The sequence below is a fragment of the Mesoplodon mirus genome (assembly GCF_964341445.2).
Source record: "Mesoplodon mirus genome assembly, chromosome: 12".
NCBI lineage: Eukaryota > Metazoa > Chordata > Mammalia > Artiodactyla > Ziphiidae > Mesoplodon > Mesoplodon mirus.
Genome location: NC_138988.1, coordinates 86685843 through 86712227, shown reverse-complemented (window position 1 = coordinate 86712227; position 26385 = coordinate 86685843). Strand labels below are relative to the sequence as shown.

Below are 26385 nucleotides of genomic sequence, written 5' to 3'. Positions count from 1 at the left end.
CTCACTCGGGTGAAGAGACAAAGGGTCGCGGGAAGCAGTCGGGTCCCCGCGTCCAGGCCCCGTCGCCGGCGGCCCTCCCACGTCGGCTCCCAGCAGCTGCGGCGCAGGCTGAAGTTGCGGGGCCGGCAGCGCATGAAGCGAGCACGGCGGCCGCGCGGGGGGCGGGGGGCGGGGAGCGCGGAGCGCGCGGGGGGCGGGGCTCGGCCGAGGGGCCGGCGGCGTCACCCGGGCGGGGAGGGGGCGGGGGAGCCAGATGCTTGACAGTTACTTCAGCCCAACTCCGGGTGAGCTTTGCTGTCTGCGTCCTGCGGATCGCCGCCACGCCGAGCTCCTTGGCACTAGCTGGTGTCACCGCTTTGGAGTTATCCTTGGAATTTGCGCAGGAGACCGAGTGCATCGGAGGGAGAGGGCAGGGGAGAACAGCCGAGGTCATGAAAGGCCCTTTCAGCTAAGCTTTTGGTACTTCAAAGAGAGGCTGTGTATTGAAACAATGCGCCGGGGCGACTCTGGTAGTGGTGTGGTGTGGTGTGGTGTGGTGTGGTGTGGTGTGGTGTGGTGTGGTGTGTGTGTGTGTGTGTGTGTGTGGCGGGTGAAGTCGGTTGCCCACGGCATGACGTTTGCTTTGTATGGGCTCTCCTCTAGGGCCTGTTTGAGCAGAGAGATCTCATAACAATGGGGAGAAACAGAGTTTTTTTTTTTTCTTTTTAATTTTGTTTTGGTGGATTTGAACCATATATAAAGGTTTCCTTTAGGAAAGTGTGGATATGACAAAGACATTCCACAGAAAGAGTCTTTGGAGTGGAAATTGTCCAAGACAGGGAGTCTACAAAGACCCAGAGACAAGGTCTCTGCCTCCGTCCTTAAATAGGGAATCCCTTATACCTCAGTTTCCTTATCTGTAAAGCCACCATTCTGCATAAATTGTGTACGTAGAATATGTTAAATAGAATGGTACTGCAAGGTGCATCCGCCCTCCCCAGCTTGAAATTCAGTCACCTTGTGAGGGAGTAAGAGTCGATGAGCATAGATATGAACCAAAAGGTAACATCTGAGGACACTGTGTCCTAATCCAGTTGTGATAAGGAGACTGCATCCTCAGGCCTGGACTCTAAGCCACACAAATCCTAGCCTAATCAATGACATCATAACCGACCAATGATACAACAGTAGGAGCAGAGTGCGTCTGATGCCTAGAAAGGGCACCCCAAAGCAAGCTCTGGTCACTGTGTCTCTGCCTTCGACCATGAAGGCAGCCTGAGCAGTGAGTGCCTGGACAGGCTGAACACTTCACGACAGCTGGATTTTTCCAGACACCCACCTCCCTCTGTCCTTCTTCCAACTTACTAAATAGTTCCTGACAGCACTCAGTCCTCCCACATACACTTTCCTTCAGAAGAGAAAATGTGCTGAGCACATGATACGAACATTCCAGTCTTCCTGGCAACTAATTCCTCGTATGTGTTCAATATTGGTATTCTGGTCAATATATGTGTCCCTAGCGAGTTTGGTTGACTTGATGTAATCCTTATGACGCTGAACACTACAGTTCATTGGCTATCTTCTTTCCTTTTTAAAAAAAATCTTCATTGGAGTATAATTGCTTTACATTGTTGCATTACTTTCTGCTGTACTCAAAGTGAATCAGCTATATGTATACATATATCCCCATATCACCTCCATCTTGAGCCTCCCTCCCACCCTCCCTATCCCACCCCTCTAGGTCATCACAAAGCATAGAGCTGATTTCCCTGTGCTACACAGTAGCTTCCCACTAGCCATCCATTTTACATTTGGTAGTGTATATATGTCAATGCCACTCTCTCTCTTCGTCCCAGCTTCCCCTCCCCCCCGTGTCCTCAAGTCCATTTTCTACGTCTACGTCTTTATTCCTGTCCTGCCACTAGGTTCATCAGTACCGGTTTTGTTTGTTTGTTTTGTTTTGCTTTGTTTTCCACTGGCTACTTCTTATACCCTAGATTCTGGAGCAGATACTTTAGAAGCACTGTATCATTTATTCCTGACTATAAGTCTGCAGTAGGTATTATTGCTCCCATTTCATGGATGGGAAAACCAAGATTCAAGGGAGTTAATGTGAGCTGTCCAAGGTGACACAATTGAATCAACTTTAGATACATGTTCAAAAGCTGGGTTTTGGCACCTGCAAACATGGGTGGTAGTGGCCCCACTATCCTGTCTGTCATAGATCCTTGTTCTTCTCTTCATTCTGGACCTGGGTTCGTCTCTGTTGTATCCCTGTTGATACTTGACAGCTGAGCCCAGGTTTTGTGGGTATTTCCTGACTCTATCTCCTTTCTCTCTTCCTTTGACCTATCTGATGACTCCCCCAGTCCTTTTCAGCATCAATAAATCTGAGAGTCACAAAGGTCCAAACAGCTGCACAACTCCCATAGCACCCCTTGGCCTCTTGGTAGCTTTTAAAACGGCCATAAATAAAACTGCTATTGAAACATTCATTCATACAATAAGTACTTGTGGAGAACTGAGAAAGGGACGGGGGATAAAAGAAAGAACGCTCCCCCCACCCCCACCCCTCAAAAAGTTTACAACCTAAATGGCGATAATGAGATTAAGAATGGGAGCTGAATGACATTGTTTAAGACAATGCTGAAATAGAGCACAAGGCCAAGTAGGATTAAGTCAAATGATACACTCATCCCCCCACCCCCCGCTAAGTAAGCAAAACCAGTGGGAGAGAGAGGATGGAACCTGGATACTCTTCTTAAAAGATAGTTAGAATTAGGGCAAGTGAAAGAGATGCAGTTCTAAAGGTAGATTGAGGCACTTTACAGAGGACTAAATGGGGTTCTAGGAATGATCTGCACATAAACAGCTTAGAGGGGTATTCAAGGGCCCACAGTTGGGCCTCATCTACTCATTCAGTTCATGGCTTTAAGTCATGTTCATGTGCTAAAGATTCCCAGATTTACATTCCAACTCAGAACTCTCCTCTGAGGTCAGATATCTGAGTACCTACCTAAAATTCCTGTTAATTTCTTGCTGGCCAATTCTTGATTCTCCTCCCCAAAAACCAAACCTCGTCCTCCCCTATACTTAACCATCTTAGTTAAAAAAATAAATAAATAGCACCAATATCCAACCAGTTGCTAGAGGGCCAGAAATCTAGAAGTTGTTACTGATGCCTCTTTTTCCTTTACCTCCCACGTGCAATTCATCAACAAAACCTGTTGCTTTTGTCTCCAAGACACTTCTTATTCTTGGTTACTCTCTCCAGCTCTACTGCCATCACCCTTCTCTGAGATCCTTCATCTCTACCCTGTATCGCTTATCTCCTTGCCTCCAGTTTGCCCTTCCCTAGAATCCATTCTCCACTGTGGCAGGCCAACTTTAAGATGGTCCTCAATGATTCCCACCCCCTAGTAGTCACACCCTTGTGTAATCCCTTCCCCAAGGGTGTGAGTCTAGTGACTTACTTCTAACCAATAGAATATGGCAAATGGGCTGAGATGTCACTTTCATGATTAGATTATAAAAGGTTTTGACTTCTATCTTGCTAGCTGAATCTGTCCCTTGTTGGCTTCGATAAAGCAAGCTGCCATGTTGGAGAAGCTCATGTGACAAGGAACTGAGGTCCTCTGTTCAGTAGCCCACAGAAACTGAATCTCGCCATCATCATGTTAGCTTGAAAGTGGATCTGTCCTCGGTCCAACCTTCAGATGAGACCCCAGCCCTGGATGACACCTTGATTGCAACCTGAAGCTAAGCTGTGCCTGGACTCCTAACCCACAGAAACTGTGAAATGATAAGCATGTGTTGTTTTAAACAGCTGAATTTGTGACAATTTGTTATGTAGCAATAGATAACTAATACAGAAAGAGTAATCTTTAAAAATAAAAATTATGCTGTGGTCACTCTCCTGCTTAAAACCCTGCCTTCGTTCCCCATTTATTATAGAATAATATCCAAATTCTACGCCAATGCTTACATGACCTGGTGAGCCAATCCCTTCTAGTCCTTCCAGCCTCACTCATGCCTCTGGCTTCCCTCTTACTAAGCTCAGGTTACTGACTCAGGTCATGAGGGCCTTCTTTCAGTTCCTTAAACATGCCAAGTCACTTCTAAGAGAGTTCTTCCCTGACCACCCACATCTTTAAGTATATCCTTCCCCTCAGTTATTCTTTTTGAATGCCCTGTGCCTTTTATAGTACCAATTGTAAATTTTAATGGTTTTCTTTACCTTTTTAGCTGTTCTTTGTCTCTTTTTCACTGGACTGTGAGATCGTGAGGGTAGAGACAGTTTCTGTCTTATATACCATATCCCCACAGAGAACAAGAGCTCAATAACTACTTACTGAATGAAAGATGAATAACTCTGCCATTCTGGAGCACACCTGTACTCTTACCTCGATCTTTTTATTACCTTGTCAACACCCCGCCCCCCAGCCTATCTCCATCCATGTAGCCTTCACCCATTTCCTAATAGCCACATCTATTCATCAAGATCCAGTTTCAGTACTCTAGTTTGCATCTGTTTTTCCCAGATCTCTTGCCCCATTCCCTGCCCTCTCACTTCAGAACTTTCATAACATCTTAGCTCTTAACATCTCCTGATATGCTGGGCACCTGCCACCTTGTATTACAGCTATTTGTGTAGAGTCGGATGGTTCCAAACATTTCTCCATTTACCTCATTCTAGAGATAGAAGCCTGGAAAGAAGCACAGATATGCAGGAAAAGTCTTGGGAGAAATAAGAGCTACTGCAGATTAGCATCAGAGCTAATAGGCTACCTAGGAAAAATCTGGGGGGGTGGGAGCAGGGTCTAACACCTCCCCTGGAGAGAAGCAGACTTTCCATTTCCCCACTATGTTAGTCTGCTAGGGGTGCCATAACAAAATACCACAGACTGGGGGGTTTAAACAACAGAGGTGTATTTTCTCACAGTTCTGGAAGCTGGAAATCCAAGATCAAGTTTCTGGCTGATTTGATTTCTGGTGAAGGTTCTCTAATTCATCTACCTCAAAAACTTCACTGATCAAAGCATTCAGAGATTTCCTGGTAAAGCCCTTAAACCTCATCCAGGGAAACAGTGAAGGCCAGAGCTTGTTAGGCATTGGGGTGGGGATGTTATAGAAAACTCTGCTTGTGTGAGAGTTTGTCACTCTTTAACACCAATGGAAAGAAAGATTCCCTCCAAAGGAGTAACAGCTTAACACAAGTTCCCCTCCCCCTGTCCCACCCATGTATCAATTTTAATTTAAAAATCCCTAGGGGGCCTCCCTGGTGGCGCAGTGGTTGAGAGTCCACCTGCCGATGCAGGGGACACGGGTTCGTGCCCCGGTCCGGGAAGATCCCACATGCCGCGGAGCGGCTGGGCCCGTGAGCCATGGCCGCTGAGCCTGCGCGTCCGGAGCCTGTGCTCCGCAACGGGAGAGGCCACAACAGTGGCAAACAAACAAACAAAAACAAAAATAAAAATCCCTAGGTACAAATGATAGCTATTATTTCAACAAGCTATTATTTCAACTCAGGTGCCAGGCACTCTGCTAAGGGAAGGAGCCACAGAGGTAAATAGGAAAGTCATGGAACCCGTCTCGGGGAGCCTGGTGGTGAGGACAGTGGTAAATAACTCAGGTGGGTGTCATGAAAGAGGAAGTACTATGGGTGCTATGGGAACTGTGATTATTTTTGGTGCCATAAAACAGGGTGTTTGAACTTCAGCAGCACTGAAAATGGTCTCTTCGAAAAACTGAATTTTATCCTGTTTTTCTCTCATGGGCATTTTTAAAGCCAGTTTTTGTTTAGGGAACAGAATTGGCAATGCCAGCCTGATTATTCTTTGCACCACCAATCAATCCTAGTAAATGCATAATTCATTAGAAGAAAGCAGAAGAGCATCCAAAGTGCAGCCAATTTAGTTTCCTCATTTAGAGCATCAGATATTTAATGCAGAATTCAGAACATGCCTGAAGACCCACTGCCATTGTGCAATGAAGTAGATGCTCTCTGATCAGAAGGTCCCGGACATTTGGTTATATCTAGGGACCTCTATCCAGTTATATTCCTATATATTCCTTCTGCCTATGATACTTCCTACTTCTACCTTTTTGCTCGGGCTATTTCCACTGCCTGGAAATTTTCCGCTGAGAATTGCCCATCACTTTTTCTTTTACCTCTGATGTTTGTCTCTGAAAACCCTGTCTAGCCTATAAAGCCCTGTTCAAACACTACCTCCTTCCCAATGCCTTCTTGGCCCTCTAAACCCTACCTGCATCCTCCTGCAAGTCCCTTGTGTGTCCCCTGAATAAGACCCTATCACACACCTTCCTTCTGTCGTAAGTATTTGGTACACATCTCCTCATCAGTTTATAAATTCCTTGACATCAGGAACTATGCTTAGTACCACTTACAGGATTGTAACCTCTATATTCATGAGCGTAGAGAATTGTCAGTGAATACTGACTACGTTAGGAATGAGAGCATACAGTGCCCCTGCTGCCTTCTGTCACCTTTTCTCTTGGAAAAAGTGCCTAACAAGCCTGTATTTATTGACATCAGAGCTGTACCTACAGAGTATGTTTCCACCTGACAAATGACAGCTGGGTCTTGCCTGCTGCTTTTTGAACTGGTGAGAGCAAAACCCCATTTTCCTTTGCCCATGTCTGGTACTGATGATAAGGTCCTCAAGGGAGTAAACATCTCAAGCTGTTGTTTTCTTACCACTGTCACACGCATCTGCTTGCACAATGGGAAACTAGTTGGGCCAACACCCTTAGCATTTTAGTATGTCCCGGGAGTGGATGTCCCAGGGGGGCTGAAATCAGGCCTATGCATTAAGGCAAATGATCCCAATCCTAAACCCTGCCTTCACCCCCACTTCTAGCTTCTGCACCAAGTGACCTGGAAGTTGCATGGGTGGAAGATAGTAAAGTGTTCAAGGCTGACAGGAAATAAAACATGTCTTACATGTAGCAAACAATCCCCTTCTGTCCAGCAACCTGAGATTGGATTTCTCACACAGATTGGATTTCTCACACATTATTATTATATTACATGTAGAGGTCATTTTCTGCAATAATACAATCTATAAAAATCACTTCCCAATTTTTTGGTCTCAAGACCCATTACACAATAACATAATCTAGACTAGCCATTTTATATAACAAATATGTATATACATATGTTTATGTGTATAGGTACTTGGAGGGCATTATGCTAAGTGAAATACATCAGACACAGAAAGACAAATACTGCATGATATCACTTATATGTGGAATCTAAAAAAAACACAACAAACTAGTGAATATAACAAAAAGAAGCAGACTCACAAATATAGAGAACAAACTAGTGGTTACCAGTGGGGAGGGTAAGGGGAGGGACATTATAGGGAAAGGGGGTTAAAAGGTACAAACTATTAGGTATAAAATAAGCTACAAGGATATAATATGGGGAATTTAGCAAATATTTTTAATAACTATAAATGGAATATAACCTTAAAAAATTGTGAACCACTATATTGTACACCTGTAACTTATATAATATTGTATATCAACTGTACTTCAATTTTTAAAAACCCACATTTATATATATAACAGAATCTAGACTAAACCCTCTTATATTTTTATAAATTGTTGAGGACCTTGGGGACCCCCTGAAAGAGTCTTGGGAAACTTGATGGCTTCTCAGACTATATTTTGAGAACCTCTGCTCTAGACTGACAAACATTTTGGTAGAATATTAACTTTATAAATTCCTATAGCTCTGAACCCGGTAAGGCCGAAGGTAAATAGTATAAATCTAACAAATATTACTGCACAAAGATATTAAAAGAAGTATAAAATAATGCAGAATGAATGTAGAAGTGACTGGAAGCTATCACTATGCACGTGTAAACACAGTGCTAGGTACTTGACATGTAGACTCTTTTTAAGGTTCTAAAATGGACTTTTCCTTCATAATGAATCCCTTCCCTTTTCTCTCATTATTAGGGGAAACATAAAAGAAGAGATTTGTCTGTAAGGTTCTCCAAGGTGATTTATTTATATTGTGTCCCCAGGCCCCCTGCAGTCCCTGGCTTGCAGGTTGTCCCACGTGGCCCCTTCCTGTCCATTCTCCACCTTTCTCTCTCCTGCTTCCCGCCCTGGGGGTCCCCAGGTAGGGACCACATCAACGACTACCCTGTAATGTCCAGAAGGGTTTAGCCAATGGGGAGCCCCAACAGGAGATCAGAAAAAGGTAAAGGAGTGAGGTGAGGATATTAATTACCTGGCTCCTCCCTCTGAGGTCACATTGGGCTGGCTGTGCCCCTTCGTAAAAGACAACTGCTCTCCCCCCCACCCCCTCAAGGCAGCCCTCTCTACACAGCTCTCTCTCCTTGCAGATTCTAGCAACCTCTTCCTCTCCCATCCTTTGGAGCCAGGAGGTGTTGGCCTCTCTCTGCCCTCTGGTTCCCCTACAATCCACCCGCACCTCTGTAAGTCATCTCTTTGTAAATAAACCTTCTTGGAATTATTCTAATGGGAGCTATCAGTTTCCTGACATTGCCCTGACCGATACACATTAACAATAGTGTACTGATTATTGGAAAAAAAAATTAAATCCGTTTTTATCCAGTCATTCATATTTTTAAAATATTTCTTAAGTAACTCCTTTAATTATTTTCATTTCTCTTTCAAGTTTAGGCAAGATCTGTTGTTAATCTCATTCAATTCCTTTCCTCCTTACTGCCCCCCAACGATGCACAAATCTTTTCCAAGTTTGGTCCCTCCCTAACTCACGAAATTGAGATCATTAACTTCAGGAGGTGATTTTAGGAGGAATTATGGGCCCAGAAGCCATTTTACCTAAAACTGTGTCACTGGTTGTTAATCTTCACCATCTTCATGGACATCATTCTGGAGTCCAACTCACATCGGAAACAGGTCTCTGAGGTTAAACGGCTGTCACTACCATTCAAGCAAAGTTAGAGAGAGCTGGAGAGAGTATCAAGGTACCTTAGAACACAAGGGAAAGATTCTGAAGCCATGACAGAGGTTCCTCCTGGCTGTTCGCTCTTCTCTACAGCTGCTCTCATATTCCTGCTCCTGGGCCTTGAGTTCAGCTGCATGTTTCAAAGGCCAGGGCCGCCTCTGTGAGGCCTGGAAACCATTAGCTATCCCTGCTAGCTTCAGCGTCCGGTGCCTCCCCCTACTAACATACATTTTATGCACAATCGGGATACTGGATACAAAGCTCCATCCCCGTGGGCCCTGCACAGTTTCACTTTGCAGAGGTGAAAGTGGAAATCTGACTCCTGCAGCCAGGCTTGCTCAACCCACAAAGCCTTCTTTGGTAGCAGGGACGAAACCTGGCCCCACTTCCCCTCTTTCCTTCTCTGCTCACACACAATCCACGTCCCTGGCAGCTTCGGATAGGAGCCGTGACAACAGGACAGGGCGCTGTTACCCTCCATAATTAGCCCGGCAGGCAATGCTGCTGTAATATCACAGCATTGACAGAGCTCTCACACCTATTAAATTATTCACGCCACCCAAGTGTAATCAGCTGTCACATTTGAAATAGGTCATTTGCACTAAGGCTGCTTGGAGGTGAAAATTTCACAGGGATAGCAACAGATCCAAGTGCTTTGGTTTCAGCCGATCTCCAAAGTAAGGGGCTGCTCCAAGCAATCCCCTATTAAATATCTTTCATTGAATCGCAGTTATGTTTTCATGAGCAGGAGCAGGAAGCATCTGGAACAGCTGTCTGCTGGCAGGCATGAGAGTTGTGGGCTGGAAGGCTATATGTCAGCCTCTTCCTTCAATGACCCGTCCTCAACGAGCCTCAAGGGGCTGCTTGAGGAAGATAAATCTGAACACCTGCTCTCGTTTATTCTCTGCGCCCAAGACGGCAGCCGGGTCAGAATGAGGATGTAAGCACTGGGCAAGGGCAGGTTTTAGAAGAATGAATGCACACAGGCCTCTCTGAGAAGTGCCTCTCAGCCCTGGGTGCTGCATTCAAAGAGGAATTCAAGTTCAACAGCTGTGGGGCGTGTGCCTCTGCATTTCAGATCCTAATTCACAGACATCTGGGCCTGTTCGGCACTCAGGATACACTTGCCCTCTTGTTGGCATAGATATACTATTCAACTCAAGTGCCTGGTGGAATACAAATATTTGACTGGCTATTGTAAGGTCTGGAGAATTACTGGTGTGTTAATATGTTCTTTTAATGGTTTTTGAGGATACGAAAGACTATCTTACAGGAGGAAGAACAATTTTCCCCTAGGATTAGAGTAAAGTAAGCTGACTGAAGACACAGTTCATGGGATTTGAGTTAAAATACAAGCAAATGTGCTGACTGCTAGCTCTTGACTGTTAAATGGATACGTGACTGAGGGAGGCTGATAAATCTCCTTGGGGAAGGGAAAAAAGGCAGGGAGTTTAGCAATGGGATTGACCCCTTGCCTGCCTTCTATTAGGAGAATAAGAATAAAAACCTCTAAAGAGGTCTCTTTCAGCTGAGATGTTATGGATGTACAGCCTTGGAGCAAAAGGGCAAGAGATGCAATTTTTTTTTTTTTTTTTTTGCGGTACGCGGGCCTCTCTCTGTTGTGGTCTCTCCCGTTGCGGAGTACAGGCTCCGGACGCGCAGGCTCAGTGGCCATGGCTCACGGGCCCAGCCGCTCCGCGGCATGTGGGATCCTCCCAGACCGGGGCACGAACCCGTGTCCCCTGCATCGGCAGGTGGACTCTCAACCACTGCGCCACCAGGGAAGCCCAAGCATTTTTTTTTTAAATAGAACTTTATTGGAATATAATTGCTTCACAATACCGTGTTAGTTTCTGTTGCACAACAAAGTGAATCAGCCATATGCATACATATGTCCCCATATCCCCTCCCTCTTGAGCCTCCCTCCCATCCTCCATATCCCACCCCTCTAAGGTCATCTCAAAGCACCAAGCCGATCTCCCTGTGCTATGCTGCTGCTTCCCACCAGCCAACTATTTTACATTCGGTAGTGTATATATATTGATGTTACTCTCACTTCGTCCCAGCTTTGCCCTCCCACCCCATGTCATCAAGTCCATTCTCTATGTCTACTTCTTTATTCCTGCCCAAGATGCAAGCATTTTTACATGGTGAGCACAGCACCAAAAGCAGAGAGGCCACGTGAAGACGGAAAGGTCATGGATGCATTTCCACAATTATTCTATCAGAACAGTGCTCCCAAGGGTGTTAAGCCCTCTCCTTCAAATATTCACCTTCAAGAAGCCTGCCCAGGGCTTCCCTGGTGGCACAGTGGTTAAGAATCCTCCTGCCAATGCAGGGGACACGGTTCGAGCCCTGGTCCGGGAAGATCCCACATGCCGCGGAGCAACTAAGCCCATGCGCCACAACTACTAAGCCTGTGCTCTAGAGCCTGTGAGCCACAACTACTGAAGCCGTGCTCCACCACAACGAGAAGCCTGCGCACCGCAACGAAGAGTAGCCCCTGCTCGCCGCAACTAGAGAAAGCCCGCACACAGCAACGAAGACCCAACACAGCCAAAAATAAATATAAATAAAATAAATAAATTTATTTTTTAAAAAAAGAAGCCTGCCCAGATGATCCACCCCATCCCCTGATCTTTCCTTTAGTTTCCTTTAAGTGTTTATGCACAGTCTGTATTGCATTCCCCAACTCCTGGTTTTATGGAACAGCCCATATAGGTTATATAGCCCAATCCCCATAAGCTAGAGATAAATCTATGAATAATTCTCATTTATGCATATGCTGCTTTATCATCAACATTTCAACAGATATTTCCCAGTGCCCACTCTTCTGGGCACTTGGAGTGGGACTTCATGAAGTCATCCACTATTTATATCTAAACTATCCCAAAGTGGACTCCTGCTTCCCCAGCATGGCCATACTACCCCAATGCAAGCCTGCTTCTCCAGCAGCCTTCCTCATCTCAGTAAAGAGCAGCATCATCCTTCCAGATGCTTGGGCCAGAGTCTTGGAGACATCCCTGGTAACATTTCCCTCCCTACCTCCAGAATTCAATCGGTATGAGGCCTGCTAAGTTCCCACCAATTCTCTCCTGGACTGTTGCCATCCTCTTCTAACTGGCTTCCCTGCTTTTGCCCTTTATGCCCCCATTTTAATTTTCCAGACAGTAGTCACAATGATCCTTTTTTTTTTTTTTTTTTTTTTTGCGGTACGCAGGCCTCTCACTGTTGTGGCCTCTCCCGTTGCGGAGCACAGGCTCCAGACGCGCAGGCTCAGCGGCCATGGCTCACGGGCCCAGTCGCTCCGCGGCATGTGGGATCTTCCCGGACCGGGGCACGAACCCGTGTCCCCTGCATCGGCAGGCAGACTCTCAACCACTGCGCCACCAGGGGAGCCCTGAACTCTTTTTATAGTAAGATATTTTTCCCCTCCAGCAAGTTAGAACTGCTCAGAGATGCCTAATAGTGCTAAACATTCCAGCTCCTTCCAATGCTTAGCAACCGGGAGCCAAGTGGCCCCCACTGAATGAGCGAGGGTGTGTGTGGTGGTGCTTTTCGCTCTTTCCTTCGTGCCTATTTTGAAAAGGCTTCCTTGTCCTTGAATTAACATGCAGGCTGAGTGGACATCCGTGGATCTGCCCTACAGACAGAGGGCAGTGGGCAAGAGCCAGGACTGTTTTGGGGATGATCAAAGCTCTGCTAATCCCTTGTAATCTCCTAACGTAAAGGGGATATATTTCCAATTTGGTTTCTTTGAAAGCTTCCCCCAAGGTTGGCACTCTCACTTTTTGATGAATTGGGAGACTTGGAGTGGTGTGTGTGTGGAAAAGCCAAGAAGACGGCCTTGAGTCATGTTCGTGCCTCAGTCATCTCGTGCAAGCAGGTCCAAGGGTTTCAGATCTCGGGGACAAAGAACCCAAAGAGTCAAATGAGGAGGAGAGTGCCTCGAAGTCATGCAGAGGAGTCAGTGGGAAGGACCCTGGACACCTCCTGTGCGTCACCTTCTTTCACCTCATTTATCGGTGGGCTGGGAGAACTGGGCCTTAGTCCTCCTGTGTGTCTCCCCTTATATCATGCTGCCTTCTCTGCCCTCCCCCACCCAGCGCATTCTGTCTTTGGTTTTGTCTTGGCCTGTTAATTTTTCATCATCCTACCAGTTGGTGTTACAGAGCAATGTAATATGGGGACATGTGTTCTCTTAAAAATAATATTTAGGGAGGGAGGGAGACACAAGGGGGAAGGGATATGGGAACATATGTGTGTGTGTGAGACTGATTCACTTTGTTATGAAGCAGAAACTAACACACCATTGTAAAGCAATTATATTCCAATAAAGGTGTAAAAAAATTCTAATAAAAATAAGAGGGAATAAATCTTCTCTTAAATGGGGATTTTAAAATGATAGGACCCTCTCACCAGACATGAAAAGGGGAAGAGCTAGTGGGAGAGATGGTTAAGAAACTCTCAATGAACTTAAGAGGCAAAATGATGGAACGTGATGACCTAACCCAGGGGTCAGCAGGCTTCTTCTGTAAACAGTCAGATAGTAAATATTTTAGGCTTTGGGGCCAAGAGGTAAAAAATGAGGAAATTGTATACTTACATATAACAAGAGAGAAGACAAACTTTCACATTTTTATGGACAAAATTCAAAATATAATAATTGAGCTTTTTTTTTTTTTTTTTTAATAACACCAGTCTACCAAGAAGAAGAATGGAATTCTTTTTCTTTGGGATAACATCTTGCTTAATTGAAGTTCAAGGTCAATGTTCCCTATCAACAAATCGATTGCAAATGTCCGTCTTTTTGTAAAAAACATTTATGGCAGGCGGTACAGAAACAGGCAGTGGGCTGGGTCTGGTCTGCAGGTTTGCCATCTCCTGCCCAGGCCAAGAGGTGGGTAATGAGCTACTGACTCACTATGTGCAGTTTTCAATATTGCCTGGGTAGCTTATAAAGGCACAAACATCTGTCTTTTGGGTGTATCGTTAATGTTAGGAAGACACGCAGGGCTTTTTTCTGTCCTCTGCACTCTAGTCCGTGGTGTAAATGACAAGATGTGTTGTCTTTTCTCATACAGAAGAGGATGCTTCTGACCCATCAGCAGCTGTCCTTCCAGGAATGGGGAGGACCCAGTCTCCCCTCCTACAGCTGGGACCATTTCCAGCCTGACCAGTTATGTGCCCTAGTCCTAACTTTTATTGAGTGGTGCTCAATAAAGATTTGGTGATTAGTTCACAGCGGGTAGATCCCATTAACTTGCTCTCTGTCCCATGAAGTATTATTATTAAACAACTGAACTAACGTTTGTCCTCCTGTAAACACGTGTGCACATTAATATATTTACACACAAATATACATAAACAGATTACCATGATTTCTCCAGGAGGTTTCACCACTGAAAATATTTTAAAAAACAATGGAAGTGAAAACAAAGCAAAACACCACTAGAGGAAACGTTGTAGAGGCTTTGTTTAAAATCTTAATTAGGGCTTCCCTGGTGGTGCAATGGTTGAGAGTCTGCCTGCCGATGCAGGGGACACGGGTTCGTGCCTCGGTCCGGGAAGATCTCACATGCCGCAGAGCGGCTGGGCCCGTGCGCCATGGCCGCTGAGCCTGTGCGTCCGGAGCCTGTGCTCCGCAACGGGAGAGGCCACAACGGTGAGAGGCCCGCGCACCGCAAAAAAAAAAAAAAAATCTTAATTACTGTCCTAAAATGCCATTAACATATGTATAATCCAAGTTTCAATAAGTGTTATCTTTAAATTAGAAATGGTTTAACAAATATAGAGAGCCCAGCCTTTATCAAATTACTTTTTAAAAAGTACTCTGTAAAGCGGCATGCAGAGGCAGTAACTGTGGTGTGTTTACCCCAAGTAAATATTTACCCAGGAGAAAGGGCCTGTGTATTGTTAAAGATACTGTTAAAGATATGATTCTTCACCTCCAGCATTCCTGACCAAGGCAAAGGGGACTCTCTCCACAAGAAAACTGCCATAGCTTATATCACTCTTTAATACTCAGAGGATTTTCAGAGGGAGACCAGATTGAATAAAGCAAAAAAAAAAAAAAAAAAAGGTAAGAAATCACAAATTTATTTTGTGCCAAGTGAAGGGGTTATTCTGAGTCCTGCCTTTGTCAAATGGTGGAGGTCGGATAGCAGCCAGGCTTGTTAATTCATGAGCCAGACGCACCTCTATATTCCCAGGAAAGCATTTGAAGTGAGCAGTCTCAATAGCTGTGCTCTCATCAGCTTGTGTCTTTGTTAATCACAGGCCAAGGGTAGAAGAGGAGAATTGTATAGACTTGGGAGACTGGGACAGCTGAGAAAATCACAATTAAAAAATCACTGACATTTATGTAGTAAGTCCTTACTGGTTTTCCATTATTGCATACATTATCTCCTTTAACTTCAAGCAGTTTGTGGGGGGAGGTGACCACCACCACCGCCACCATCTTTATCACATCACCATCATCACCACCCCAGCATCATCACCATCACCATAATTATCATCATCTCCAAGTGGAAGAAGGAAAGTGAAGATTCTGAAGGGTTAGGTAACTTGCCTAAAGTCAAGCTACTAGTAAGTTGAATTAGGTCTTTTGAGTCCAAATATTTTGCTCTTTCAGCTATGCTATCTTCCCTCAGTTTGGAAGTCTGAATGGTAAAAAAAAAAAATCGAAGATTTACAAACATGGGTGGCTCTAGAATTTTTGGATGCCAAGTGCTTAGTACAGCAATATGGCCAGAAAAGGGGTCTGTCCTCCACTGGAAACTGTTTGCAGCGTAAGCATATGATTATTTTACTCAGATTATAGAGTTCAAATCATTCAAAATAGCAATGTTTTCTGAAAAAGCTTTTTATCATGCTTTATATTGGGACTCTAAATTTTAATTTATTTTTTAGTCTTTAGAGATGCTAATGGAGATTAATAGCGGGCTGAGGCATGCCCCACCTCAAAGACATCCTTGGTAACCCTGAACATATAAACCAGAAGTTGAAGGAGAAGAGATTGTTTTTCAGAGATTGTTTTTCGTAATATTTCAGTCATATAATTGATCTTAAAGTGGTTAAAAGTGCGTTCTACAAATCCTATCTGCATATTTGATTCTTTGACACACTTTTCTTCAAATGCCATTCTATCAGTTCGTTGTGCTGTTATAAATAGGAAGGAAAATCCCACCCTAGAACATGTTTTCATATTTACTCCCTCTCAGAGTTTCCTGAATGCCAATTCATAGAGAGAAAAAAAATATCTTCAACTGCTCAACCAGCTGACTCAATTTATGATCTGAAAGTCAAGTTATTTTCTTCCTGGTTCTCGGCTCATCACTTCTTACACTGAATGGGCAGTATAGAATGACGTCGAGAGGGAGAAGAGACCAGCCGGTGTCCCCCTGTTGCTGTTTGAGTTGTACAGTATAAACATTTAAACTCTGAACTCCCAGTGATCCAAAGACTAAGAAGGAAAGATTTGCAGTGGAAAGATGGCACCATAACCTTGTCACTTTCCAGAAGGCAGCAACTTGTTTTTAGTTCTCTTTATTTAGAAATAATTATTTCCTAGGGTTAAACCTCCTAATACAGCAGAGATGACATACCCTCAACATCTTTTCTCTGTTTACTAGGTTATCTATTAATGACAATTTTTACAAAGCTTGACACAGTGTTTTCTCTCTCCCTCAGATGGGAAAATAGACACCTCACCCTGCCAAAAGTTCACATTTTCCTCACTTTTATATTTTAACATCTAGAATTTTTTACTTGTATCCATCATTGACCTTCAAGTGTCTTCTGCCTGAAGCCTCTGTTAAGCCAGTTGAGGCATGAAAAAGCGTAAGATATGGAAAGTCCACACGTGAGAGAATGACGATAATATAAATTATCACTAACTTGCCTTCTGGAGTGAAGCTGGCCATTATACCTGCCTTTTGATTGTTATCCCAGCGTATATGTCAAAATCTTTCTCTTAAAAATATCTAAAAGTGATCAAGTAAATGGTCATTTTTCTTGAAGGGAAATTCTTGATGAGTGATGAGATACACTCTGTCTACACAGCACAAAGTGAAGTGGTTTTTCAGCTCAAACGACCTGGTTTGTCTATCAACAAGGATCAAACACTTCAGATTCTTGACAAATCCCTTCACTCTGCAGTGCACACATGGTATGGAATCATCACCCTCCTAGTCGGCCAGGCATCTCCACATTTCAGGCGCCCCAGAAACCAGCCCCCAATCCAGCCTGGAACTTACTGTCGAGGAAGTACGTGAATGTTCAATATCCCACCAGCCCCTGCACTGTGGTTTCATTTTCTTCTGTCCATTTTTACCTGACAGGACCAGTCACTATTTTTTTTTTTTTCTTCCTCTCTGTCCTTCTGGTACTTTAAATAGTCATTTCAACTTGACTCAACTAATACCTTTTCCTTCTTTAAAATCTCTCCTGAAACCAACTGAACTGCAAACATTTTCATTAAACATCACAGCTGTTTGGTAAACAATCAATAGACAAAATTTAGCCATCCAAAAATAAATGAGAAGTGGAATAAGCCTACACTTGCTAAGCACAGTAAAACATGTGAGGTATAGGTAACGGGATACATCACATTTCTTTAATAAATAGGTTGACTTCAGTAAGTGAAGTAACTCCCATCAAAGAGCAGGGGCAATACTCCAACTTATTTCACTGCTTTGATCATAACAACTACACATTTCTTTTTTTTTTTAACTATTTTTCCCCCCACACAAACAATGGGTATGCATATACTTGTAGTTTTCAACTCAAGTCCTGTAGAAGATATACTCAAGGCTATCTCATACTATTCCTAAAAAGACTTTACTGGCTGCTTATAGAGATATTAAATAAGCATTTAAAATGCTTTCTTTGTGATTCTGGGCCCCTTTTTGGCTTTGGCCTGATCTAAATAAGTCACCCTGAGGTCACTGGGGGCCATAAATCAGGGGGGGTGGACTGGTAGCTAAGACAGCCTGCATAGCTTTAGTGCAATGTGCTATTTTAGTCTGTGCCCCTGAAATGACACCATCTCTTTGGCACCAGCCAAAGTAAGCTTCCTAGACATCTATGGGAAGGGAATGTTTTGCAGTAATCCAAGGCATAGGTCACACAGGCATGAAATATTGTGGGAAGGTCTATGTCTGCTCCGGACCCTGTGACAAATAAAGTAGGGAAAACGACTTCCAACCAAAACGTTTATCCAGGATTCCAGGAATGGAAATTGACCCAAGCAATCTCGGCAAATTGCGAAAGCAAAGAGTGGTCAACTTTTTTCAACCCAGGAAACTAAGGCAGCCTCTTCCTATCCCTTCTCCAATCCCATTACTTGGGTCCACTTGAGAACCCCAGACATGGATGTTTTTGGGAAAGGGCTAACATAGCTAAATAACAATTATTATATCTACATGCTATAAAATGTGGCATAATCAAACAAAAAGGTCCAACTCTCTCTCTAACCAAGGCACATACACTTTTATGTTCTCTTTCTCAACACTTTTTTCATAGAGGGTGTGGACTTAACCAGTCTGAACTTTCAGGATTTATTGGTTTTGTACATAATCTTAATTTAATCTCTTCTTCCTTCTTTCTTTTAATTTTGGAAAGGGCAAATGTAATTCAGTAAATATCAAAATGTGCCAGATTACAACAGGTTGCATAATTGTTTACCCATTTTAAAAAATCTACCTTGGCTTCATAAGCAGTTTACACAGAAAGACAAAGTGGGCATGTATTCTATGCTTACAATTCTCTTTTTGTTAAAACTTTTGCAATTTTCTTGCTCTCTCTGAGCTGAAGATCCCATTGAAAGGGAAAAAAATTGCTAACTTACTTGGCTTGGGGAAAGGAGAGAGGTTTGGTTCGAAAGTGTGTGGCATTTTTTTTCAAGCATCTGTCAGTCTCTTTAAGAGAGACAGGCAGCTAATGGTCGAGTGGACTTCCCTTTGAGTTTCTCTCTATCTGGGAGAGTTCTTCTCCTCTGGGGAGTCTGAAACAACTTTCCTAGATACTGTAATCCAGGACAGGAGAAGTATTCTTATGCTATGCTGCATTGTACCAGAACATTTGAAGGTCTGGCAAAGCTTTGCAGTTTCCTGTGGTCTTTTTAGAAGCAAGATTTTAAAAGACATGTACGTGTCCAGGGACTATATAAGCCTGAGAAATACTTTGCACACATGACCGTGAACTCGTGGAGTTTTATTATTCTAATCATTGCACTTGACCACAGATTACCGAGCGCTGCTAAAAACAAAGGCAGTGAGGGCTTGTGGTTCTAAGGAAAGAAGGACTGCAACTTTAACTTGTGCCAAGGAGTAGTTCTGACTGCTAACCTACTGGCTGACCACCACCTGGGGAACTGTTTCCTCCCACACACGAATCCTGTTCTGTTCTTGAGAGCTGGCCAAGGGCCTCCACTGTGCGTGACACTTTTTTTCTATTATTATTATCGCCATCATAATTGTTAGAGTTATCATTACTATTATTATCCATCCAGCTATTTCTACTAACATACACCAGACTGGCTGTCAAGAAGGCACAGTGACAAAAGAGATGAAAGCCTTTTAATTTGATAAGTTTGAAACAACAATGGGAGAGGAGCCCTCTAATTCCAATGACTGGTTTTTCAATAGCTTGGTAATCAAACCAATCATTCCCCCAGGAAGGAATAAAGCCTACTGGATAGTAACCATTTTCTAAATGGCATGGTGATATAAAAATAAATAAATACATAGTGATATTTGGAAAGCCAACCTGAGGTGGGGGTGGGGGAGGGAGGGAGAGAAAGAGGAATAAAATATTGGGGTTTCTGGTGGGTAGGTGGGTGACTGCTTTTCTTTCTCTCCCTCTTCCTCTCTCCCTCTCACTAATCATATGCAACGCTCCTCTAGAACAAGAGCAAAGTTACACACCAATGCTTCTTAATTTCGTGAACTTTAACATTTTCTTTAACCACAGAAAACAATAGCTGAAGCAAACAGGATCTCAGAAAGGCAGTTAAAAAAATATATTGTGAGCATGACTCAGTTTTTTCTTCCCAGATCTTTATGTGGTCCATAAATCTAAATGGATTATATATACTTTTAACCAAATGGACCTAAATTCTAAATTTGTGCTTTTTTTAGGGGAAGAGGGTCCTTTAAAAATGTGTCCATTGCAAGGAAATATTGTTGCCTTGGTAACAAGCTCCTAGGCATCTTCCTTCCTTTATGTTAGAGGAAACTCACTGGACCGAAAGCTTTCTGCTTTCTTAGGCATGTTAAAGTGAGCTAAAAGCATGGGGGAAACCTAGAGCAAGCTTGAACTCTTCTAGGTCGAGGTATGCCACTGTGCAGAAAAGATGGAGTAATAGAATGCTGGAGCTTTGCAAATGAGATCTGAGAGATTGGGTAATCAACAATCTTGTTTTAGGTAAAAAATGAGGCTCAGCAAGATTAAGTGACTTGCCCAAGATCCTACATCTACATAACAGCAGGTGCAGGGCTACAATCCAGGCTCCGAACAACTTGTCCAGTGCTGTTTCCACCCAGGCATACATCTGAAAATTGGTTTATGAACTGATTTTCTGTAATAAGTCCTATTCTGAATATACTAGGTTAGCCAGACATGTGAAAAAACTCTGTGCAGAATTCCTTTTATACATTGCTTTCTAACCTATTCTAAGGACCCATTTTTGTGAATACATAGTCAGAATTAGTATTTATTGAGTGCTTACCGTGTTTGAGGCACTATTCTAAGCACCTTCCCTGCCTCAATATTTAATCCACACACCATCCTAGGAAGTTAGTACTCCATTTATAAGTGAGTCAACTGAGAGAGAGATTAAGTAACCAGCTCAAAGTCATAGAGTGAATTAAGTGGCAAAGCCCAGGCAGTACAAGCCTGGAGAGGAAGCTCTTGACTATTACCCTGCAGGGAGCTTACTTAAAATGAAGGAACTACCCGGACAAGCTTTCACATAAATAGGCAAACATGATCCATGACTCTGAAAACTGAATACAAATATGCTGGATGTTGGACTTGCAAGGATTCTCTCTCTAATCGTTAGAGATTAAGTTAAATGAGATAATCAGTCTGGAAAGTACAAAGTATATCACCTGTGAAGTACAACGCAAATGTTATGAATCTATTATGAAGATACTCTGTACAACCCAATAGGTATTATTGTCCCATCTCACCACTGAAGAAACAGAGGTTTAGTTTAGCAATTACCTTGCTTATATCACATAGGTAATAAGAAGCAAAATGAGAATTTGAATAGGAATCTTGTCTGACTCCCAACTTGACTCTTTACTGTGCTGTTGAGGTTGAAATAATCACCGTGATAATCATGAATGCTCAAGAGAGAGAGATCTTACTCATCAAGCCCTGCTTTGCTGAAGTCTTAATTCTTTCCCTCAGAGTGGGGCCGCTCACCTATCCGTCTATAGGTGGCACTCTTTAGCACTGTAGCCATTGGTAAAAGAGAAAAATCCCTTTGGGGGAAAGAAATGTGGCCTGGCGTTTTGGAGGTTGGGTAGATAATTACCAAATTGTCCCATTTAGGCTTATCTTCTTAGTTGTAAACATGTTCTAATTGCTGAAGGGAGTAACTAAGTATGCATACACAGAGAAAACATCCTTTGTTGTTTTTTTTTGTGTGTGTGTGGTACGCGGGCCTCTCACTGTTGTGGCCTCTCCCGTTGCGGAGCACAGGCTCTGGACGCGCAGGCTCAGCGGCCATGGCTCACGGGCCCAGCCGCTCTGCGGCATGTGGGATCTTCCCGGACCGGGGCACAAACCCGTGTCCCCTGCATCGGTAGGCGGACTCTCAACCACTGCGCCACCAGGGAAGCCCACAGAGAAAACATCTTTAAGTAGAAGTGAAAGCTGAGGAATGGAGCCTAAGATCAAACTTCGAGTCAGAGTGGCTCTACCTGTCATCCAAGTAGAGCAACAGCTTGAGAACATGCCAAACAGCAAGGAAGCTGGGGGAGATATTCTTTAAGCTGGTTGAAATTGTGATAAAAACCCGAATTATGGTTTTAAATATTTCTGAGGCTACAACAAAGTAATGTGAAGACAGACATCAGTAATGGTTACCTCCTAGATGACTAGATCACAAGGGCTTCTTATTATGCTATACTCTTTCATTTGTCTTCAATGAGCTTGTACTACTTGGGTAACTGCAAAAAATTTTACTAGAGCTCCTTTAAAAAATTACTTGATAAGAGTTTTTTAAAAACTACCAGATACGGATCTTGCGGAAACCAATGAGTTTATGGGGTCCCGAGTCCAGAATGCCATTTCTTTAGACAGTTCCAAATTCTTAAAAAGCTCTTGCCTACAGCCCAACCTCATAGGCAGCATCTGATTACAAAGCATCTGTAGATTACAAGATTAGCCATTTCAAATCGCAACCCGTACAGTCAAATCCCACAACACCGGTCTACCTGGGGAAACCTAGGCGGTGCAGTTGATGTCAGAAGCTAGCATGGCTGCTGCCTTCCAGCCTGGAAGAAGAGGAAAAGGGAAAGGCAACCGAGAGAGAGTTGGGGTGCCAAATAAGCCCACGGAAGAGTGGAGAGGGCAAGACCCAAAGGCAGAGAGAGAAAAGAAGGAGAGGTGGGTACTGCAGAGCAAAGCAATATGGCACCGTGGGGCACCATCCCCGGCCCATCTGTCCAACTGCTGCCCTGCAGTCCTGCTGTGTGCTGAGCACGGAGACAGACTTATTTCCTTAAGGTGTTAGACAAGAGAGCACAGAAGAGGGACAAGGGGAAATTTTAGTACTATTTTCTACCCTAAACTAAACCTTTGGCCATGACTTAAAAAAAAAAAATGTATTTGGAGGAACCATTCAGTTCCCTTGTCCCGGGTTTTGCAGTGCACTTCTGGGGTGCCATCCCATCCAGGATGCTTTCAAAGTCCTCAAGTCCCTTACCCAAGCCGGGCCACAGTTTCCAACAGTGTCAAAGCTAAGCAAAGTAGATCAGAAAGGCTCCTGCCAGAATGACGTGTTTACCTTCACCAAAAACATCATCCTCTTCATCCATCGGGAGCTCCTTGGAGTCTAGATACTGCATCTTGGAGCCGGCAGTCAGCGTGTGCAGCGGCATCAGCAGCTACCCTGCCCTCCGAGGCGACTTCCTTTTCCCAGGTTGGCTAAGCGCCCTGAGAGGGCAGCGTCCGCCTCTGCCCTCGAGAAAGCAGCTTCATTCATGTGAACAGGCTGCGTGAGCCTTTTGAAGAGTGCATTCCAGGTGGGGTAATTTTCACCACTGAGAAGAAAGAATTTTTTTCTTTTTTTTTTCTGGAAGGGGGCTGCAGATCCGGTTGGAGCTGAACAGAGATAGCGCTTAAAGTCTGAGGGCAATGAATTCTATTTCAAAGCGACAGCTTTCATATTTTCTTAAAGAGGAAGGCGGCCGTTTAACTTTCTTATGAATTTGAACACAATGGGTAGTGTTGAAAGAGAGGGGGTTCACATTTCTCCTATCTTGGTTTTGCTTCAATGACAATTTATCTGAAAGGAAAGCAAGCCACTCTGCTAGACCCAGGCAGGCATCTGGAGGGACAGAGCTTTTCTTTCACTCAGTAATAGTTGCATTTTTCTTTCTTTGCAAACCCCTGGCATTTGACGATTAGAAAATTTCCAACACTTAAACCAAATTTAGTGCATATCTAGGCTCTTATTGACTCAATTAATCTATGGTCAATGAATGGATAAATCGTTTGGGTCAAACGACTTCCATTTCATAATACTGACTCAGTATGATACTTCAGACTTATCACTAAAGCAGAAAGGAGAAAATGTAACTCAGAAGGCAGTTCCTCCCAGAGGGAGGACTAACCACTGAGCCGTCACATCAGTACCAGTGGTTGGCATCACCATATTGAAACACCCAAAGTGTGCTAAATTCTGTATGGCGGTTCAAACACAAATCTCTGAGTGATACTGCAACTTCACTTGAGGTTTCCCAGCCCTCTGCCTTGTGTTATAAGATGTCTCAGGCATCAGAAGCTTGGAAAATGCAAATGGAGATGATGGTAGGGAGTTGTTGGCCCAAGGTGTTTATTTCTGTCAACCTTATTTATTGAGTAGGGTTTTAAAAATATGTATATATATTAATAGACTTTGTTTTTTAGAGCAGTTTCAGGTTCACAGTAAAATTGAGAGGAAGTAATAGAGGTTCCCCATAACGCCCTGCCCCCCACAGACATATAGCCTCCCCCATTATCAACACCCCGACCCCCAGAGTGGTACATTTCTTACAACTGATGAACCTACGCTGATACATTATTATCACCCAGAATCCAAGGTTGACATTAGTCCAAGGTGCATTCTTGGTGTTGTATATTCTATGGACTTGGACAAATACATAATGACATGTATCCACCATTACAGTTTCATACAAAGTAGTTTCTCAGCCCTAAAAATCCTCTCTGCTTCACCTATTTATCCCCCCCACCACAACCCCTGGCAACCACTGATTTTTTTTTTTATTTATTGTTTATTTAATTTTTGGCTGCTTTGGTTCTTCGTTGCTGCGTGAGTGGTCTTTCTCTAGCTGCAGTGAGTGGGGGCTACTCTTGTTGTGGTGCGCAGGCTTCTCATTGCAGTGGCTTCTCTTGTTGCGGAGCATGGGCTCAGGAGTTGTGGCTTGCGGGCTCTAGAGCACAGGGTTAGTAGTTGTGGTGCACGGGCTTAGCTGCTCTGCGGCATGTGGGATCTTCCCGGACCAGGGCTCAAACCCGTGTCCCCTGCACTGGCAGGTGGGTTCTTAACCACTGCACCACCAGGCAAGTCCCAACCACTGATTTTTTACTGTCTCCATAGTTCTGCCTGTTCCAGAATGTCATAGTTGGAATCATATACAAGGTAGACTTTTCAGATTGGCTTCTTTCACTTAGTAGTATGCATTTAAGTTTCCTCCTTGTCTTTTCATGGCTTGATAGCTCATTTCTTCTTAATTTTGAATAACATTCCATTGTCTGGATGTAACACCGTTTATCTATTCACCTACAGAAGGATATCTTGGTTCCTTCCAAGTTTGGGCACTTATGAATAAAGCTGATATAAACAACCATGTGCAGGTTTTTGTGTGGACATAAATTTTCACCTCCTTTGAGGGCATAAAAAGGAGCGCGATTACTTGCTTGTATGGTGAGAGTAGGTTAAGTTTTGTACGAAACTGCCAAATTGTCTTCCAAAGTGACTGTATCATTTTGGATCCCCACCACTAATGAATGAAAGGTCCTGCTGCTCCACATCCTTGCCAGCATTTGGTGTTCTGGATTTTGGCCATTCTAATAGGCGTGTAGTGGTATCTCGGATTACTAAGTGCTTTTGAAGAGACTCCTGGGGCTACGTTCCAAGCTAAGAACTATCCCCTCCTCCCTTAACCGTATCCTTGAAATTACACCAGCTCCTCCCAGGGGAGAGTATGGAAAATGGAGCTGGAGAAGTCCAGCTGTGAGAAAGGATGTGTACAGAGGAATTCTAGAGTCAGTCAATCATGAAGGGTTATTTGAGCACCAGCAGTGGGCTTATCCCTGCACTGGGTGCCGTGGGGTTTCCAGAGACAATATATAGCCTGGGGCCTGTTAGAACCTCCAATTGCTCTCAACCAGGGTTCAGACCATCCTTAGGGGAGAGTTTGGAAATGGTGAGTGTTTTCGGTTGCACAACGACTGGGGGTATGACTGATATTTAATGTCTTGGTAACCTTCCTGTAATGCATGGGACAGTGGCTCTAGAGGCATTTAGTGTCCAGCCCTAAAGGCCAGTAGTGCCCTTACCCCCTTGAGAAATACCCTGAGAGGCAGACAGCTGGAGCTGAAGCCTTTCTCTAGAGTGCCTTTGCTCCCCTCGTTTCTGACCCTTCCACCACCATCCCCCAACCCCAATTCCCACTCAAATGACTTTTCTGGTCAAGGGTTGTGCTTAATTATCTAAATTAAATTAATTTAAATGGGCCTGAACTGGAGGATGGTGAAGCCACTATGGAATAGAGAATGGGGGTTCCTCAAAAAATTAAAAATAGAATTACTATATGACCCAGCAAGCCTACTCCTGGGCATACGTCCCAAAAATCTGAAAGCAAGGTCTTGAACTGATGCTTGCACTGCCATGTTCATTGCAGCATTATTCACAATAGTCAAGATGTAAAAGCAATCTAAATGTCCATCAGTGAGTGAATGGATAAAGAAAATGTGGCATATAGATACAATGGAATATCATTCAGCCTTAAAAGAAGAAGGAAATCCTGTTATATGCTATAACATGGATGAATCTTAAGGACATTATGCTAAATGCAATAAGCCAATCACAAAAAGACCAATACTGTATGAATCCCCTTATGTAATGTATCTAAAGTAGTCAAATTCATAGAACAGCAAGGAGAATGGTGGTTGCTGGGGGCTGGGGGGAGAGGAAAATG

The 26385-nt window shown here is 43.7% G+C and overlaps 1 protein-coding gene across 6 annotated transcripts in view; it reads right to left on the bottom strand.

Moving 5' to 3' along the window:
• RIPOR2 (RHO family interacting cell polarization regulator 2) overlaps nt 1–26385 on the bottom strand; it is a 215711-nt gene that overhangs the window by 89304 nt on the left and 100022 nt on the right. For 3 of the 6 annotated variants that reach the window (XM_082637870.1, XM_082637873.1, XM_082637874.1), the window contains exon 1: nt 22968–23626. The exons of the other annotated variants lie outside the window; for them this stretch is intronic. In XM_082637870.1, coding sequence (XP_082493996.1) covers nt 22968–23061 — 94 coding nt within the window. In that variant the 5' untranslated portion in view covers nt 23062–23626. Of the gene's footprint in view, nt 1–22967; nt 23627–26385 lie in introns of those variants that run through there. 6 annotated transcript variants of the gene reach the window in all.